The 18,988-nt window shown below is 48.0% G+C and overlaps 1 protein-coding gene and 1 long non-coding RNA gene across 2 annotated transcripts in view; one reads left to right on the top strand and one right to left on the bottom strand.

Moving 5' to 3' along the window:
* The first annotated feature begins 6,532 nt into the window (after positions 1-6,532).
* ACVR2B (activin A receptor type 2B) overlaps positions 6,533-18,988 on the top strand; it is a 92,094-nt gene continuing 79,638 nt past the window's right edge. Inside the window, exon 1 of the mRNA XM_084509032.1 lies at positions 6,533-7,528. Coding sequence (XP_084365158.1) covers positions 7,477-7,528 — 52 coding nt within the window. The 5' untranslated portion in view covers positions 6,533-7,476. The remainder of the gene's footprint in view (positions 7,529-18,988) is intronic.
* Positions 11,322-17,094, bottom strand: LOC311431509. The gene is made up of 3 exons (XR_014689497.1): positions 16,897-17,094; positions 16,328-16,478; positions 11,322-11,713 (listed from the first exon to the last, which is right to left on the bottom strand). It is a non-coding gene; the product is annotated as an uncharacterized lncRNA (long non-coding RNA).

Here is an 18,988-nt window from a genome sequence, read left to right as displayed (position 1 = left end):
GCTTTAGCTGCACCCGTATTGGCAATGTGTCACTTCTGTCAGGAAAACTGATGGACCAGTGATGGGAAGCTTAACAGAATAGTTTTTACACTTGGTACTTTTTATGATATGTGGTATGAAGCTAAGAAAATCGTCCGAAACAATGCATTTGAGCATCTGGGCAAGAAGCAGTTGATAGGAGGGTGAAGACATAAGGCCCTTGTGGAGGAATATGAAACATGGGAATAGCTGGGATGAGCCCAGCAGGGAGCCCTTTCCATTGAAAGAGAAAGATCTCTTTCAATGCTTGCTCCCTACATGTACATCACCAGCTGCCAGTACATGGAGATGAGCCTCCTCCGGGCGGTTTACACCAGCATTCCCCCATGAGGATAAAGAGACAGTCACTTTATGCTGTAAAAGAAACCCCTGGACCCAAGGAAAACCACCACGATAGAGATGTCCAATTCATTACTCAATACCATGTAACACAGTAATGTTGCACTTTAAAGCTCTGCGCATCTGCCTTGCTCTATTTATACCGTGGTCTTGAGTGTTTATCACCTCCTGCTAATGGCAGCAGAGTATTTGCCACAAAAACTTAATTATTTGCCTTCTCCAAGAGGGAATTTTTCCTGAGTCAAGCCTTCATGAGAGCAATGCAGGAAGCACTTGGCCCCACCGGGCATTCTTATACCCTAACCGCTGAAATCTGGGACAAAGGCCAATAATCCGGGACAAACTCTAAAAATACACCAAACACTCCGGGACATATTTTATTGGTCCTTCCAAGCATGCCTCGAGCGTGTCAGGAGGCACAAGGCCACAGGTAAAGGGTGCTGAAAGCCAAACCTCCAGCACGGTCCAGCTGGCTGCGGGCGTTTTGGCTGGGTGGCAGGAGGGATGGGGATGCTTCTCGTCGAAATGTTCCTGCTGGCATTTCACAGGCAGAGCGATTTCAGAGGCACAGCGCCTCTGTACGAACCTTCCCATTGTTAGAGCTTAATTGCAAGTGGTTTAAAAATGCCAAGTCTGGGTTTTTCAATAAAAATTGGAATTTGAAAGATGTTCTTCTGCCAGCTGAACACCTGGGGAGGGAGGAAGGCGAGGGAGCTGGAGAGATGACAGGTCTTGGCTCCGTAGCTCCCGTACGCACTTTAAAACACCTGCATTTTCAGGTACAATATCAACAACTAAAGATATTGTGGGTAAATACCTACTGTCCTCTTTTGTGGTGCTAACTCAAGTGGAGTTTCAGGGACCAGTCTATGGGCAGCAATCAAACACGTTCTTCTCACAGCTGAAGGGCTGTTGTATTCCCAGGCTCATTTTTAGGTGTTGCTAAACTCTGCAGGATCTGATGGCAGGCACCCAAATAAGCGTGGCACTAAATGCTGCCCTGACCTGCTCCTAATGCACTCCAAGCCCAGAGGATGCTTCACACTCGCCCTCTGCCTGCTGCCCCAGCCGGTGTCAGCATCAGCAGCTGCTGCATGAGGCAGAGCTGAACGACCAGAGGGACCTGGGGGGTCCTCACCCCAGCCCCAGGCTCGCAGCATTGCACCCTGGTGTTATGCTGATGATGGGAAGATTTTTTCTGTCCTTGCTGCTTGCCCACCTCGTGCAGAGGCTTTGTAGACACACTCTATGGGAGCAAAATGGTCTGATGGTGGGACCTGTGTTTATTTATCTTCAGCCTTTCATGAAAGGAGTGTGGAGAGCTTTATGGGCATGGAGCAAGAAATTAATAGATTCCCATTTCTGGTGGCTGTCACGCTTACTGTGATTGTCCCAAAGACATGATTTTGGTGTTTCAATCACCAATTTGGAGCATGTGAGCAGTCAAACATTTTGAGTGGAAAGGGTTTTACTGCCAAAGCACTTGATACGTTTGAATGGTTAAGGTGTTAGAAACATCTTGTTTCCACTGAGTTTAAGATGAATTGACTTCAGCTCTGCAACACGCCCTCTGGGAAGTCAGAGAGATTTAGTTTTTAGGAGGTAAGCATCATCAATATGAAACAATCATATTTGTATTTTACAGGGAAACTGAGGCAGGGGGCTTGAAACAATTAATGTGAATGTCTAAAGTGAGGTACAGAAGTCCACTTCCAGAAGCACTCAGCTTTTTCTGAGCCCTGGCCAGCTGCTGCAAAAGGAGCTTTAGTCCATGCAGTGCAGGGGCATTCCTGCAGTGTTTAGGGGAAATTTGTTTAGGGGAAAATTGAGTCTCATCACTAAAAAGCCTAACAGACAAAAGCTTAATAAGACAAAGCCAGCAACCACATAACCTTAAGTACAGTGAATCTCAATGAAGAAAACACCTGAAAGGAACCTCAAGTATTAGGCAGCCTTTGATGCTATGTCCTGGGTTAAAAAAAGATAGGAAATGCAGCCCTTTACCGATTAAGCATATACCGTCACTGCGGAATTAGTCATATGATGTCCATAATCCTTGTCTGAGCACAGAAGTCTCCAACTTGAGCATGGGTATGGTTGGTTCCCAGCTAGCTGGCAGGGCTCGAGGTAAGGATTAGAGCTGGACTCTGCTTTTTTGGGGAGGTAACACGGTAACGGTGCCGCCAGCACCCAGTGCTGGCAGCCCTCTGGAGCCTCCTCGCAATTAACTTCCCCACCCACAGTCCGGGCAAGTGTCCCTGGATTTAAAGGGAAATAATTACACAGCGACGCTGCTGCTTACAGCAGTAAAAATAACGAGCTATGCCCCAGAAGCCCTAGCAAAATTCGTGGATGAGTAAAGTGGCGCTAAGGATCCAGCGGGAACCAAGCTTCATCGTGTGCCAGGAGACACGTGCCGGCTGCTGGAATTTACACCTCAATATAATAAAAAACAACAGGGAAGAGCTCAAATTCCAGTGGCCTGCAAAACTACCGGGTTTTGGGTATCTCGGGAGCAGACCCCTTTTCTTGGTATGTTCCCCCCCGTCTGTCAACATCTGATGCCTTGCTCTTTAGTCTGGAGCTAAGAAAAGCTATTGAAAATAGCACCGTATTGCTTAGGGCCCGCTCTGTCTGCCCTACCACTCACTATTTTTACCGGCCTCACTGAAGCCAGACCGCAAAGGGCAAATTTGGCAACGTGGGTGGGCTTTTTTAGTGCGAAAATCAAGGGCTCGTTCAGACAGCAGCAAAGACCATATGCAGGAACGTCTGGAGGTCCAGGCTCTAATTTAAAGCTGCTTCAAGTATAGAAATCCCAGCAAAGTTAATTGTAGTCGTGTTATGGAGAGGTGACACCAGTGGCTCCTTCAAAAGCCAAGGAAGGTTTAAATCTGCCTTTTAAAGTTATGCAAAGCCACCGGGAGCAGAGTCAGGCTGATAGCAGGTATGCGGTCCTCCTGGGAAATCCTGCAGGTGAGGCACTGACTGCGCAACTCCTGCATTGCCACACAGCACGGATAAAGACCTGGAGCAAAACCACCTTTCCTCCGTGCCCTGATAAGCACGCGACACCGCCCTGCCGTATGAATTGGCCTGTGCTTTTAAAACATTCCTAATTACGACTGACAACTTCGAGTACTGTTATATTAAGAAACCGCTCCGTAGTGTGGGTTGGGTATTACTGCAAAGTACTGAATTACCATACAATGTGTAAAGTGACAATTTATTTACTCAAAGTTATTAATATATATGTTTTTTTTTTTTTTCCTAGGGTGGTTGTTGTTTTCTTTTTTTTTTTTTTTTTTTTTTTTTTTTTTTTCTTTTCTTTCTTCTGAGGTGCTGGTAGCTTCTTTAGGCTGGGTGTTTTCCTACAAACAGCAGTCACTTTAGAAACCAGCATGGGAAGCCAGGTTGCTGTCTTGGGGTCCCAGGACATGGCTTTCGCCTACTGCAAGGAGCACAGATTTGGCTTCACAGGCCTGCAGAGGGGTCACTGCTACTGTGTCAGGGCTCTGCACCCTGCAATGAACCATGAGCTGCAAAATAAATCCATGCCAGTGAACACAGGAAAGGATAAGGGAAACACTGGGTCCCCTTACCCCAGTATTTTCCATGTTTTATAACACCTCTGTCAGTATAAATTTCCATTTGCTGAAGAAATTACATTTCACAAGAGCTACAATAGGATTTTAAGATAAATGACATGTGAGCACTGCAGTTTCGTACAGGCTTAAGTGATCCAAGTATCTTTATCACGTGCGGGGTATCAAAATACATGAATTTGACTTGTTCCGACAGTCACGCGAGAAAGATTGAGTGTCATATGATGCTGTGAAGCATAAAACCATCAGCTAAAATTTATTTTAGTGCAGGAGGGTTTTTTAACTGCTAAGTGTAATTATTTAAAAACGGTCTGAGCTGTGCAGCTCCAATGATAACTGGAAACAGGAAAAAGCTCTTGAAAACACCGCTCAAAAAGGCACTGCTCTTACAGCTTGCTACCTTTCTTCATCGCTATTTCCGAAATTCTTGGAGGCTGGCAAAGTTTTCAAGTGTCATCTGGCAGAGGCTGTAACACTATCCCCAGCGCAATGCTCAGTCCTGGGTGTTCACGTTGCAAGAGGAGAAAACATTTTAGCTTTTCGGGCCAGTAAACACCTCCCTGTGAAACAATGTAAGCAAGGCAGCCAGCCGCTGGGCTGCTCGGGGGACAAAGGAAAATTTGGGGTGCCATTTACACCGGGAAGAAAATCACCCCGGGCTCTGGCTCTCAGCCTCTTTGCTCCTCGTGGTGCCCGTGGCAGGGTGCCCAGGCACAAATGGCCACGTGTGTGGAGACCTCAGGACAACGGCCAAAGAACACCAGGCCTTTTTCCACAAAAATGATGATAGCTGTGTGTGGAGCTCTTTGCCTGTAGAGCACAAATTTGGGTGCTGGGGAAGGGGCTTCTTTATGGGGTGTAGAAATAGGGGCGGCGTTGGCCAGGGAGCGTTTCAGCGGGCGCTGCCTCAGCCAGGCCGGGCCGCCTGTCCCCCGAACATCTCCTTGTGGCTAACCATGTGGATGCCAGCACTAAGGAACAGATCACATTTTCCTGTCCCACACATCGCCCCATACTTCAGCTGTTTCATTCCCCTCGAATGAAATGAGCAGCCTTATAGGAAATGTCGGCCTGTTCCCTGTCTCTCCCCTCAAGGCGCTGCCCCAGCCAGGCCATCCGCCTCTCCCTGTACCGTGTCCCTGTCACACCCTGCAGGGCCCTCTCAGCACATTGTTCCCCAAGGGTTCAGTGACAAAACAAGCCCTGGGTGCCTCCAGATTAAAAAAAACAACAACCAACCCAGATGTATGAGAACTGTTTCTGAATGGCCAGGGATGGATCCCTGACCACCCTGTCACAGACACACCCTCATCTTGCTTTCCCTGCATGCGAAGTGACATGACCTGATTCCCTCCTCACTTACCCATCACTGACTCTTCGTGGGCTTGCCTTTACTGCTTTTCACCCCACAACACCTGAATTATTTTCTTGACCCTTTTTTGTGGCTTTACGGGTTGTCCTGCCTCATCTGCGGGCTACCTCTAACTTCTCTTGGGAGCCCGGTGTTGAAGTCACAGCCGCTGCATTCCTGCAGATGTGCCCTGCTGTACATACAGCAAACATACCGTGAATGATCCCATTAATCAGTTTATTGCGACTCCACCTAGGAATCCCATTCACAGCTACCAGCTTGTTACACAGGTGTTACACAGACAGAAAAACAAACCTCCAGCTTCAAAGAGGTTACAAGCTCGCACAAAAAGCCTCCCGCGCTTTCCTGCAAGCTTCTCATTGTAAATAAATAAATAAATAAATAAATATTGAGGTATTTCTTCTTGGACCAAAACGCTTCTCAAACTTTCAAAGGAGTGATTCACATTTATTCTTATCTCCCTCCAGAGGGAAAAACAAATGGTTTTATGAATATTTTTGGCCTCGCTCCCCATCAGATAGTCGGCAGGCTGACATGCCTTGTCCGATGATGGGGTTTCTGCTCCCCGAAGTCGGGCATGGCCGAACTTTGTCACCTTCCCTTCCTCTTCCTTCTCCCTAAGATTCCTTCGGGCTCCCTAATGCCGCGTTATTTAGTTTTAATTAAAATAAATTGCAGGCAGAGTTCAATTCCTGTAGCCCTGGCAATAGAGAAAACCCTATTAACCCTGAAAGGGCCTGAAAAATGGGGCTGCCGAGGTGCTTCCCCAGCGCTGCCACCCCCAGCTGCCGTCCCCATCCCTCCTGCAGCCTCCTTGGGGACATTTCTGGGCACGGGGGTGCTGCGGGGCAGGCTGATCAGGAGCAGGACCCCCACGACTGGAAGAAGAACCCTTATTCCAAGCAGGACACAGCTTCTTCCTACCACCTCCCCCCATTCCCCAGCTTCACCCCTCGGCCCCCCAAACCCCTTTTTCCCCCTTACACCCCCATGCGGGGCGCGGCCGTGACGGGCAGCCCCGCTCCCCATTCAGCGGCCGCGGAGCCCCCGCGCCGCTCCGCCTCCCTCCAGCCTCTTTGTATCAAACATCCGGGTTTCCCCCGCTGGCTCCGCTTCGCCTTCTCCTTTTTTTTTTTTTTTTTTTTAGAAGCCATTTTGGACTCGGTTCAGGTTTTTTTTTTTTTTTTTTTTTTTTTTAAACCTCCCTCCGACACCCGCTTTATTATTTTTTTCCTGCCTTTTTTAATCTTTATTTTTTCATCTTTATTTTTTAACTGTCTTTTTCTTTTTTTTTTTTTAAATTTTTATATTTTATTTTTTTTTATTTTATTGTATTTTTGCCCCCCCCCCCTCCCATGTACATGGCAACTCCCGCGCCCGCTGCGCGCCCCTTCCGCGGGCTCTTGCCTTGCAGCTCGGCACCCCCCCGGGCTTCCAGGGGCCGTAACCTCGCAAAGTTTCGCCGCCGCTTCCCCTGTTTCTCTTGCCTGCGCTGGGAACGAGCGTGCCTGGCAAAGAAAAAAAAAAGGGGGGGGGAGGAAAAAAATCCCAAAAAATCGAGGAGGGGGGTTGCTGAGCGCCTGGCGCACGGCTGCGCGCACATTGCGCGGAGCGCAGCGGGGTGCGCGCAGGCGGGCGGGGGAGCTCGGGCTGCTGGGGGAGCCGGAGGGGCTGGGTTGGGAGGAGGAGGAGGAGGAGGAGGAGGAGGAGGAGGAGAAGAAGGAGGAGGAGGAGGAGGAGGGGGAGTCGGTGTGTGGTGCACGCCGCGCTCCCAGCACAAAAGCCCAGGGAAAGAAACTCTTGGAAAGCTCGGAGCAAACGCCGGGGCCGGGCAGGAGCAGGTCGAGGCGGCCGGGCGCTGCGAGCGGGGCTGCTCCTCTCCACTGGATACATTTTGCAACTGCGAAGGAATTAAATCCGATTTTTCGGGATTTTTTTTCCTCTTCTTTTTTCTCTCTCTTTTTTTTTTTTTTTTTTTTTTTTTTTTTAAGAGGGCAGAGCCTCGCTTCCCTCCTCCTTTCGCTCTATCTCTCTCTTTTTTTATTATTATTATTTTATTTTTTTCCCCCCTTGGGGATAGAGGGGCGCACGAGGAAAAAAAAAAATAAAGGGAAAGGAATTATGATCGCTTCGTGGCTGACTTTCGCCTTGCTTTGTGGAACTTTCTGTGCAGGTAAGAGCATTTCGGCGTGTTTACCTCCCGCTCGGGCTTGCGGTCGCCTCTCCAAATGCAGAATTGAATGGGCCGTGCAATTCTTTGCAGCCACCCCCCGGGCCGGCCGACTGGGAGAAGACCCCAACCCATTGGGGAACAGTCCCCCATGCCGCGATTTTCATTTTCTTTCATTTTTTTTTTTCTCTTTATTTTTTTTTCTCGCCCCTCTCCTCCTGTTTGCCCCCCTGCTCTCAGGACGAGCCTTCCCCGTGCTGCTTTTTGTTCCCTTTCAGGCAGGCTGTGGGAATTAATGGCAATGTAAACACGGCGAGATATCGAGGAAACTTTACCAAAAAAAAAAAGAAAAAAAAAGAAAGAAAAGGGTATTTGGTCCTGGGGCGGGGGCGGTGGGAAGGTGCTGGAGGAGTCCGGGGAGGGGGGAGAAGTTGGGAGCAACCCGGAGGAGACCTTTGGGGTGCCCCGGAGTTGCTCAGGTGGTGCCTTGTGTGCGCCCCGCTCCTGTAGGGCTGCGGTTGTGTAAGCTTTGGGAGGGGAGAAAGGACCCCCCCCAGCACCCATGGGACCCCCCCGGGTCCCCCTTAGGGCCGCCGGCTGTTTGCACGGAGCGAGCATTTAATGGGGCCGCTCCGCGCTGCGGGGAGCTGGGAGAAAGTTGGGAAAAAGGGGGTGTGAGCGTGCGTGGGGAGGGGGTTAGGGGGGAGCACGCCCCCCCCGGGGGGACCAAGCTTTTGTTGCTCGGGGGTGGGCAGCTTTAGGATTGCTTTCAGTCCTCCCCCCTCTGTGGGACCGGCTTGAACCCCGAAGTTCAGCTGCAGCCTGGGGGGGGGGGGGAGTTACCGAAACAGCCAGGAGCATCCCTGGGGAAGGGGGGGGCCCTCTTGTGCCCCCCTCTCCACTTGAAGTCCCCTTACCCCCCTCTTTCTTTCCCTCCTCTGTTATTATTATTATCATTATCATTATTATTACCCCGCTCTTTATTATTGCTGTGTACAGACATCAGCTCTTTTGCCCCCCCTCCCTCTCCTTGGTGACCCCCCCCCAAATAACCCCCTGCCCCGAGGCAGCGCTGGGCAGTAACTTGTTACTCTCCAGCCCCCCCTGGAGAGGTGGGGGGGACACCCATACACAGAAAGGGGGGGGCACATCAAGGGGGGGGGACACACATCAGGGGGGTGGGGGGCACCCACCCGAGGAGGGGGAGCCCCTTTCCTCCTGGGGGCTCCCAGGGGCTGGGATGCTGCAGCCGAGGGGTTCCCCACGGCGCCAACACCTCGCTCTCATTGCATTGCGAAAAGGTGTTTTTGGGGGGCTGGGGGGGGGTCCCTGCATCCTTTACCCCCCCCATTACCCCCTTCCTACCCCCCCCCCAGCGGGGCCGGCCCCGGGGCTCTCCTGCAGCCGGGCTTCCTTTGTTCCGAGTGCCCATTAAATATGCGCTGCCACCGCCTGCCTCTGGCATGACAAACGGTGCCATCGCTTAATTATTACCATTTTTTGGAAAACTCACCCCAAAACCGGAGGAGGGGTGGGAGGGGAAAAGCGAAAAGAAAAGGAGTTGGGGGGGGGAGGCAAAAAAAATAAAACATGAATGGATTCGATGATGGGCAAAGCCAGCGTGGGTTTTTTTTATTTATCGTTATTATTATTTATTTTTTTAATATCTGATAGCTGGGACACTTGTGCGCAGCTTTGTTTCCGCGTGTTGGGAAGGGGGGGGGGAGAGAGGGGCTGGGATTTCCATCTCGGGGCTGCGAGGGCAGGTATTTGGGAGGCAGCGGGTGGTGTGGTGCCATCAGCAGTCGCGGGGCTCGGCGTTGCTATCAGCACAACAGCTCTCTTGGCTGGAAAATTCTATTATGTGCATAAAGGAGATTTATGGTCAATGTATTTTCTTGCCATATATCTTGGAATCCTTTTATCTCGTGTGATTCAATAAAAGGGATGGCTTCCGGGTCGTTTCTTTTTTTTTTCTTTCTGTTACTGTTGTTGTTTTTGTTTGGGGTGGGTTGGTTTGTTTGTTTTGGTGGGTTTGGGGTTTTGATTTTTCTTGTTTTGGTTGGGTTTTAACCTGTTCCTAGAGCTGTGCGTACAGTGGCAGAAATCTAACTTGGAGGGAAAAAAAACAAACAAACCCACCGTTGCTTTAAAAAAAAAGAAAATTAACCCCGAAAGCTTCTTAAATGTATCATGTTATAAAAAGGATAATCTGATTGGGCATACCTATGCTGATTCCCCCCCCTCCCCCCCCCCCCCCCTCCGAAAATATGATAAAGAAACCCCAGAAAAATGAATATTACTCTGTTTGTTTGGAAGGGTCCCCTTGGATCATTCAGTCAGTGCATTAGCAATTCTGTAAATCCCTCCCTCTCTTTTAAAGCCTTTTCTGTGTTTCTTGTGATGTTTATGAGCATTTATCAACGTGATCTTTATTGTCCAGTTTTTCCTTAAGCTGCTCAGTCAGAAAAAAAAAAAAAAAGAAAAAAGGAGTGAAACCAACCCTGAATACCCAAAGTTGCAGCGTGTTGCTGGGGTTTCCGAGCGCTGGGCTTTGCTTGAAGTATGTCTTTTGTGTGTGTACATGTCAGGACTGGGTGAAAGTGGTGGGCTTTTCGAAAATCGCTTGACCTCCATTGTTGATGCTTCTCATCGCTACCTTGGCTGGCTGTAACAAAGCAAGCACGGGCTGCTATTCTTTTTTTTAAAAAAAAAAAAAAAATCCAAAAAAAAAATCTGCTATGCTTAATTTTTTGGAATACTGAGGATTCATTGAGGAAAACATTATGTTCATTTTTAGCCCTTTGTTTGCAAATTTTCTGCAGCCCAAATGTTCAGAAATCATGTTTTAATCTAGGAGCTATAGAAAATACAGAAGGTGTAAAAGGATTTGTCTTGCAGAAGGCATTGCTAGCACGCTTTTCCGAGCCATTACATTACTTTTATTTTGGTGCAAGTTTAAGTAATGCCATGCAGCAATGAACTGTGCTGCAAATGGATCTGGTCTGCTCTTTCACTGTCTTGTATTTATCCTCTTGTGCTTGAGAAAGGGAATAAAACTGGCTTCATTAGCTTGCTAATTAAACACAATGAAGTGTATGGCCCAAGGTTAATGGCAATGGCCTTTAAAAACACAAAACTCTTGAACAGGTGTTTGAGATATATATTTTTTTAATCTGTCATCAAATCCAGATAATTATACCACCGAGATAACCATTGTCACAGTTCTGTGGAGAAGAAAATGCCGTGGTAAAAGCGCGAGTGGTGCGGTGCATTATTTTTAGTGGCATTATTTATAAACTGGGTCCTGCGCAGCCTGGGTTTAGTCCCCCTCCCTTTCCCCCCTCCCCATTTCAGAGCATCTCCCGCGCTGTTCCTTCAGCGCACGCTTCTGTTCCTTGGGCAGGGTCACAAATTTGGGATCCCTGGACCAGGGCGAGAGCCTGATGTGAGCCCGGCCGGTCAGCCCAAGCATCCACGCACCGAAATTTCTGCCATTTCTCGTGTCTCTGAGCAGCCCATCGGGGCTGTGACACCCCTGCTCGCTTGATGAGACAGCGAGAGGCAGCCAATTAAAGCGGCGGGCTCTTGCTCTCCGCGTCAGGGCTGTCACCAACCTCCTGTCCAGTCTGGTCTCCATCAGCTAAAACATGCTTGTCAGGTTTTTTTGTGCTTAGCGTGACGCAACAGTTGTAGACCTCCCCTGCTGCCACTGAATAGATGGTAGAGAAGAAAGAAGCCGGCCAGCTTCACTTCTTATTTATTTATTTATTTATATGTTTTAATTATTTTTCCTTCTTTTTCTTTATTTACTTCTGTTCTCTTTCCCTCCCTCCCACCATCATCCGTCCCTGGCACTCACACGGTGCCGCGCAGATCAACCCCGAGGGGTGTCCTGGCCTCGCCAGCCTTCGGGAGGATGCAGTGCCGTGGGTAGATGAAGGAGCAGCAGCAACTTCTGGAGCCCTGCTGCTGGGGGACCAGCCCAGGGGCTGAGCCACTATGCTTTTGCGGGGTCAGTTCCCTTGCAGGAGGGCTGCAGGTGTAAAAGGAACCAGCGGCCCGTCTGTCCTAGTTTATGGAGAGCAAAGGAGGTGGGAGGAAGAGGCAGTTTGAGTCTGGGCATCCAGCGAAGGCGTCCTTATGTGCTCTGTGCTCGTGGTGTTTATTCCTCAAAAGGCAGGGCATCTGGAAAATAATTAAATAAAATAAAGGGAAGAAGTCAAAGCGGTTGGACTTTTGGGTGTTGTAGTGATAAGTGTTTTGGCTGTTGTGTTTCGGGGCCTGGTTCTAGGATTTCTAAAATTTTCTGTTGTTGATAACTATCGACCACCTGGAGCTATGCTAGGACAGATGGAGGACTGTATGGGGTTGTGGTAGCACTACACCTCTCAGGCCTGTTAAAATCCAGCACCACCTACCCACTGCACCCAGGCCCGTTACTTCCAGCCCTGCTCTGAAAGTTGTAGAAGCGCTCGATAACCTGCACTGCTGCTTGCACAAGGCCAATTTAAGGCAGTTTCCTGGAAATCCCATCTCCAGGGAGAAGCAGAGGAGCATCCCCTTGGGGCTGGACACCCGCTGCAATTTGGGAAGGCTGGAGGCAGGGAGATGATGACCTGTTGAGTGCAGCCCTGACTGGGACCCTAGTGAAAGCCCTGATGGGTTTTCCCTGGGCAGCTTCCTCTGCTGAAGGGACAATTTGTCCCTTGGAAAGGGTTGGTATCTGCTTCGGGGTGGACATCCCCTTGCTTTGGGGCTGGGAGGAGCGGGGTGGGAAGGGAGGAAATGCTTCCCAAAGGCAGCTGCAGGAAGCGGTGCGGCAGCGCAGGGCTGCGTTCGGTGTCCCCACAGGACCCGGGTGCTCCAGAACGGGGTGGGAAGTTGGGAAGTGGGAACCCTGGGGTTGAAATCTCTGCTTTAAAGAGGTGTTGTCTTTTCCTTTTATCCTTCCTTGGCCTTTGATTTTAAAACTAGCAGGGGGGTGTGATTTTCTTGCCTGGCCAATCGCGCTGCCTGGACCTGAATTATTCAGTGTAGCACTTGGCATTCTGCACCCTGTTCCCACTTAAGCTCTTTTTCGCCTGTTCCTTCATGTGGAGATTTTCACATCAGTGAAATTGGATGTGTTTAAGAGAGGTGTTTGTGGCCACAGCCTGCATCAGTATAAGTTCTTCCTTCCCCTGCCTTTCCCCTCCATTAACCATTGAGGATCAACTGATGTCTAATATCCTTTCTTCATTAGTCCTTCGTTCTGAAATAATTCTGAGTCTCATTAGTCGTTTGTTCTGTTCAGGTGTTTTAAAGAAAAACTCATTGCTATTTTTTCCCCGCTTTCCTAAACCTTCCTCGTAAGTTGTCTTGGAGCCGTTGAAGTGAAGGGAGCAGAGAAGTAAATTAAAGATGAAACACTCTGCCTGCGTTCTGCAGACCCAGCACATTTTATGCTTAGATTTGAATATAACTGTTGGTCTTTTCCACCAATTTCATGTTCTTTTCTCTCTGTCATCTTCCTTCTTTAGTACAGGATGGTTTCAATTCAAACTAAAAGTTAAGAGCAGCAATTGTCAGTGTACACTGTAAAATAATAATATACTTCCCTCCAGCACACAAGTGCCTCTTATTTTGCCAGTATTTGAGTTTGGTCGCTCTGATTATGTTATTGCGTGTGGCATCAGTCCATCATGGTGCTTAAGAAAAAGAAAAAAAGTGTTACTGATGTCTAGGTGCTTTGGAAAAAAATGGCTCCTCTTTTACAAGGCAATACTCATGTGGAGAGGGGGCCGCTGCCCCAAAGACAGAGCCCTGGGGGACAAGCACAGGAAGAAATTGCTGCACCAGGGACATGCTTACCCAAGCTCATACCAAAAATTTGATCTTGGAGAAAATCTGCTCCTTTTGGGTTGGGCTGGCAGTGAGCAGGGACAGGTTTGCGCGCACAGGTTTGGGAGTTTGAACGGAAAAGCAGCACGGTGGAAAGGCTGAGCCTGTTTGTGAAGGTGCTGGTTACCCACTGTCATGAATAATTCCGCTGTGGCCAGCCCCGTGTGGTGTGGTGTTTCAGGTCAGGTTGGGTTTCTGGGCCAGGGGAGGCTCGGAGGAGGCTGCAGGGCTCAGCCTGCAGTGGTGGGCCTCAGAGGTGGAGGAGCTGAGGGGAGCACAGGAGTCAGACCCCTCTCTGTGTATATTTGTGTCCTATTCCTACAGCACGCAATGTATGGGACACAACAAACGTTTACCAACCTGTATTTGTTATTTTAACACCCAATGAGGCAGAGACCTACTGCTGTTTGGCACTGGGGGCCTGCCCTTTTCCATGACTGCCCTGAGGTGCTGGGAGTTGGATGCTGGTGAGCGTGTTGCTCGTGGGCCTGTGACACAAGCTCTGACCACCACATAAACCTTTTTCAGCCACCTGGAATTAAATTTGCTGGAAAAAAGAGTGCTATGTTAACATATGATACCAGATGTATCAATGTGTTGTTTCCTGTCCCAGTCTCATACTGCCATGTCCATACATGCGCTCCTCTTTATTTAAAAAAAAAAATAAAGTGTGTTCATGAAAAGATGCAGTGCTTTGCAGTCTGAGCTGTATTAATTTTCCATCCAAGTGGATGCTTGTGCGAATGCAGACCTGTGTTTTGAACTCTGCTCTTCATGTCTGATTTCCACCCTCATTTGATAACAGTAGAAGAGGCTCACAGCAGCAGAGGTAATGCATGAACCCAGTAAAGCTGCAAGAGTCGAGTTCTCTGCAAGAGCAGAGAAAGGAACCAGCAGTGGGAGGGAAGAGCATGTCCCTGGCACTTGTCAGGGCAATCCGACATCCCAGGCCTGTACCGAATTGTCCCCAGCACAGCAGCAAAGGCTCTCATTTTAACAAGTGCACAGTAGCTGCCACTGCATGGTAGTATCCTAGGTGTTGTGACTGTCTTCCTTTTTTTTTTTCTTTTTTTTTCTTTTCTCTCTTTTTTACTACTGTTATTATTATTATTTAAAGCTTTTCCCATTATATAACCTGCTCTCTAACTGGTGGCAAAAGTTGAACTTTTATGTGCGGTGACTGTAGTGTTAATGCAATGCTTATTCCTAATTTATGGCTCCAAGGTGTGAGATTATAAGCCTCTTGAGTGGATGAGAGGGATAAAGTTAGCTCCATTTGTGCCTGATTTATCAAATGGTCAATCCGGGCTGCTAACTCTTCTTTCCTCTAATGTTGTCTGTTTAAAATGCATCACATAACGTGTGAAGCTTTTTTTTTTTTTTTAATTTGGCTTTTAGGAATAGTTTACGTGTACCTAATTTACCTCTGCAGACAGGTTTGAATTCGTGGGGAGGAAGGAATGGGAATGTGGGGAGGAAGGGAAGAGGTGTTCAATCACGCTCTGTCTCCTTTTTGCAACTTCTTAAAAGTGTTTCATAAAACAAGGGCATTTCAGGATTTTTAAGCCCTTTTAGTGCTCTGCTCGTGTTTTGCAGTCTCTGGTTTGCTTCCGTGGACTGGTGCTGTTTGCAGTTCAGCTGAGCCCTGCAAACTCCACCACTCTCCTGGGGCTCTATTTGCCATCTATACATCTTTTTATTATTATTATTTATTTATTTATTTTGTAAACAAGAGTGTTCAAGCTTCACGGAGTTGACATTGAGGCAGAAAGCTGAGCACTCCTTTAGTGAAGCTGTTAAGGAGACCGGTACCAGTGTCAGGAGAGCTGTGAGCTGCCCTCACCTGTGTTTGAGTGCTGGGCATTTGCTGCGTGTTTGAGACCGGGATGCTACCAGGTGTGCTTGCAGAAGGCTCAGCAGCCAGCAGGGTGACACCGTGGCTGCTCATCGAGGTAACCTCAGGGGGAACTTTGTCCTGGCTGGCTTGCTTGGGACAACCCAGATGGCAGCACAACCCGGGCGCACGCGGCTCGTGGGTGTCTTGGTTCTTTCCCCAATGTGACAACCGAAACACAGCCGGCTTTTGTATTCCTGCTTTAGTTCCTGAGAGTAACTAATCGCTTCAGAATGCTAATTCTCCTATAGATGTGCAGGCTGAGAAGTTCAGCTCTCCTTGGGTTTTCATGGTGGGAGTATCCAGTTACAGCCCAGCAGCTATTGGGCAGCGCTCTGGTGCACTCCAGTTTGAACTCGACATCGCTTTCACATGCATGCACAACTCACCAAGCAGTTTATTTTGGTAGGAAAACCTCTGCCCAGCCTTGTGCCTGGCATAACACATTTTCCAAAATACCTATTGTGGTCGTGCTGCCAGTGCTCTTCCGCTTGGCAGTGAGATGCTACAAAGCGAGCTTGAGGTGGTGCCAGCAGGCACCAGTGCTGAGATAAAGACCTTAAGGAATGCCCTGCCATGAGATTCCTGTTCATGTCAAGCTTAGCTCAGCCAGGAGGAGAAGGGATATGCTGTGGCTGATACTCGGTGCTGCCTTGCTGGGGTCTGGCTGTGGGTAGGTTTGGTGGGATGCTGCAGGACCGGAGCATCTCTGGCTGAACCTCTCTGCATGGGTGCCCTTGGGTGGGGATGTTGTCACGCTGTGCACTCTGCCACACAGCCTCCTCCTCTGTGCTTCCTTCTAAATAGTCCAAAGACAAATGTTTGTTTGTTTTTCTTTAGCAAAACATAAACTCATGGAGGTGAACATTTTCATCTGCTCGCTGTTGTTTTATTGCCTTGCTGTTATGATAGACCATAGTCCCTTCCTTGAGCTCCTGGTGCATCTTTTTAAAGTGCAAGCATGAAGCAGGGGGCAGGCTTGGCATGCTTCACCATAACACGAATTCCCGTGTAGATTTAATCACCTTTTAGTGTCTCGGAGCGTGCTCTCGATTGCCAGGCTTCTTCACATGGGCACTGATGGAGCATTTCTGATGGGCACGCCACGCTTGCTGTTGCTGGGTAGCTCGGTTCCCCTCCTGGCCAAAACTGGGTGGCACAAAGCTCCTCCTTCCTCTGTGTGGAAGGTGGTAGGCTCAAAAAAAAAACCTGCAATAAAAATAAACACTTCCCTCCAACCGTAGCGTCATCCACCTGGCCCCGTGCCTGCTGGCACTAGCAGGGAGTTTGTCCCTGTGCACCCCTTCCTGGGGGGGCATTTTAACATTTATGTTGTACCTGAGATAACCGGGGAAGTCTTTTATAGATAATTTTTATGGCTATAGATAATTTTCCGTAGATAGCTTGTGCTGTCGTCTAATGGGACAGAGTTAGTGCTGCTAAAAGCAAACACGGGAAACCTCTTTCGATTTATGATAGAATTTCCTTTCCCACGCAATCCTGTACGGATTGACTATTTATTCTGTAAATAACAGCTACAAGAAACCCTTCAAAGGTAACGGGAAGCCCCAGAGGTAAATGAGATCGCTCTTACCCTGCTAGCAAAGTCAGATGCGAGCGTACCTCGGTGTGTGCCTGTGTCTGCAGGCTCCTTCCCGGTGCGTGGCTGATGAAAGAAGAAACCTGAGCGAGGGACGCGGCGTTCCTGCAGGAGAACCGGGGCCGGTTATTGCCCGACCGAGGCTTTTTGTGCATGGAAATGATTTCGAAAGAGCCAACGTGTAAAACTTTGAAGCGCAGTGCGACGAGATAAAGTCGGCTAAAAATAGGCCTGGATATGAAAGGCAGTTGAGAACTCGGAGGGAGGCGAGAGTCGTTTTACAGGCATTGTTGGTTGAGTTTCAGGGTCCCGGGAAAGGAAGATGAATGTCTTTCTGTTATAGTAACAGCTGCTCTCTGTCCATCGGGATCCAGTGTTTGCCCATCCAGCTCATAATAATTAAACAAAAGAGTTATTTCATAGCAGCCGTGGCGGAGGATTACGCTGGAATTTTATCTTTCTCCATTTAGACTTATCTCCGTCTATTAAAGAAAAATACAAAGTTAACCTCTCACCTGGGCTGGCTCTGGCTAATTACTACTGGGAGGAAGCCAGCACTTAACTGAGCAGCCAGACTTATCTTTAATAAATAAATAAATAAATAAAAAAGATCCAAGTGTCACTAATGCACTTGTCCTTAAAGAACACTTCAGCTTTCTTGTGTCCTGAGCTCTTGTGCTGTTGGTAACCCTGCAGGGTCATTCGTGGCATCCTAGTCTGGCTGCTTAGTGTCACGTGCAGATTTTTGTTCTTCCCCTTTGACTTCTTCGGGATTTTTTTTGTCCCCTTCATTGCTACCCACTTGGAGGGCTAACAGATAGGGCCGTTGGCTTATCCACCCTAAAAGAGTTGTGGATGTGAAGTCTCGATGGGGCGCATCCCTCCGTGCAGCGAGCCCTGCTCACCACTTCGGTGCCACTTACCCTGCCCTGAAGGAGAAGAGGCCTGGCTGGGTTGTGGGGTTAGCAGCTGAGCAGCGCTATGTTTTTATTAATAATTTCCACTGGTGAAATATGGATCTGAGGTTTTCCTCATTCATTTAACCCTCGTAGTTAATAGGCAATAGTGGAAATGTACCATGTACACGATGATTGCGCTGACCTGATTTCACATGTATTTCTGATCTGACTTCTGTTTAAAAACGAGAAGAATTATATATAAAATTGATTTTGGGAGCCCTGGGAAGGAGAAGGAAACCATTTATTTCAACCCCCAAATTCCTTTGAGCTGTAGAAACATTGTCAAAGTAATTGTAGCCTTTTCAATTTTTCTGTGTAGATTTCTTTCTGTGTAGTCTAAGAAAAACTGTGCTCTGTTGATGGATGTCACTGTTTTTTAACTTGTGACAAATATCTCCCAAGGTATTGTTTGAGTGATGTAAAATTGGTTCATGTGTAAAATTCTAGCTTTTTCATGAATGCTTTATCATGGATATGTGAATGCCAGCTTCTTCTGGATTAAGGTGTTATACCTTTAGTGCTTTGCTGTGGGATATCATCTTAATCATTTTTGCTGTAATTTAATCATCTTAATTAAAATTGCATTGAATTGTGGAAAGTAATTTGGGTCTGGAGAGCAGTGGGTTTTGTATTTGTAGTTTTTTTTTTTTTTCTTGTTAGGAGATGGTAATGGTCTTGGCAAGATTCTGCTAAAAATTAGCACAGTGTACAAAAACTCATGTTGCCAAGTTAGTACAGTATTTCTCCAGCTAATTGTGGCCTTGAAGGGTATAATATAAAAGGTCATCTTTGTTAGTGAACTGCAGGCTTCTCCTGCGAGACAGAAATCCATGTCCTTATCAAGGATGAAATCTTGGCTCCTTGGTTACACAATTGAGCTTTGCTATAATTTGGACATCATTAGGCTCTTTATTAAAGCAGCGGAACACTCTAATCAATCTTTGTGCTTTGCTTTCTTAAACGTATTTCTCTATGAGAATTTGTGTTATGACTTTCCTTTCTTCTTCTCCGTGAATCCTGCAAAGGGGTAGGGTCTGAAGATGGGGTTGGTTGCATTTTTTGTTTTGTTTTGTTTTTCTTCCATTTGGGATGGTCTTTGTGGAGATGGTTCCCATTTGCGGGCATGG

The sequence above is a fragment of the Aythya ferina genome (assembly GCF_964211825.1).
Source record: "Aythya ferina genome assembly, chromosome: 2".
Lineage (NCBI taxonomy): Eukaryota > Metazoa > Chordata > Aves > Anseriformes > Anatidae > Aythya > Aythya ferina.
This window is presented reverse-complemented; position numbering and strand designations above follow the sequence as displayed.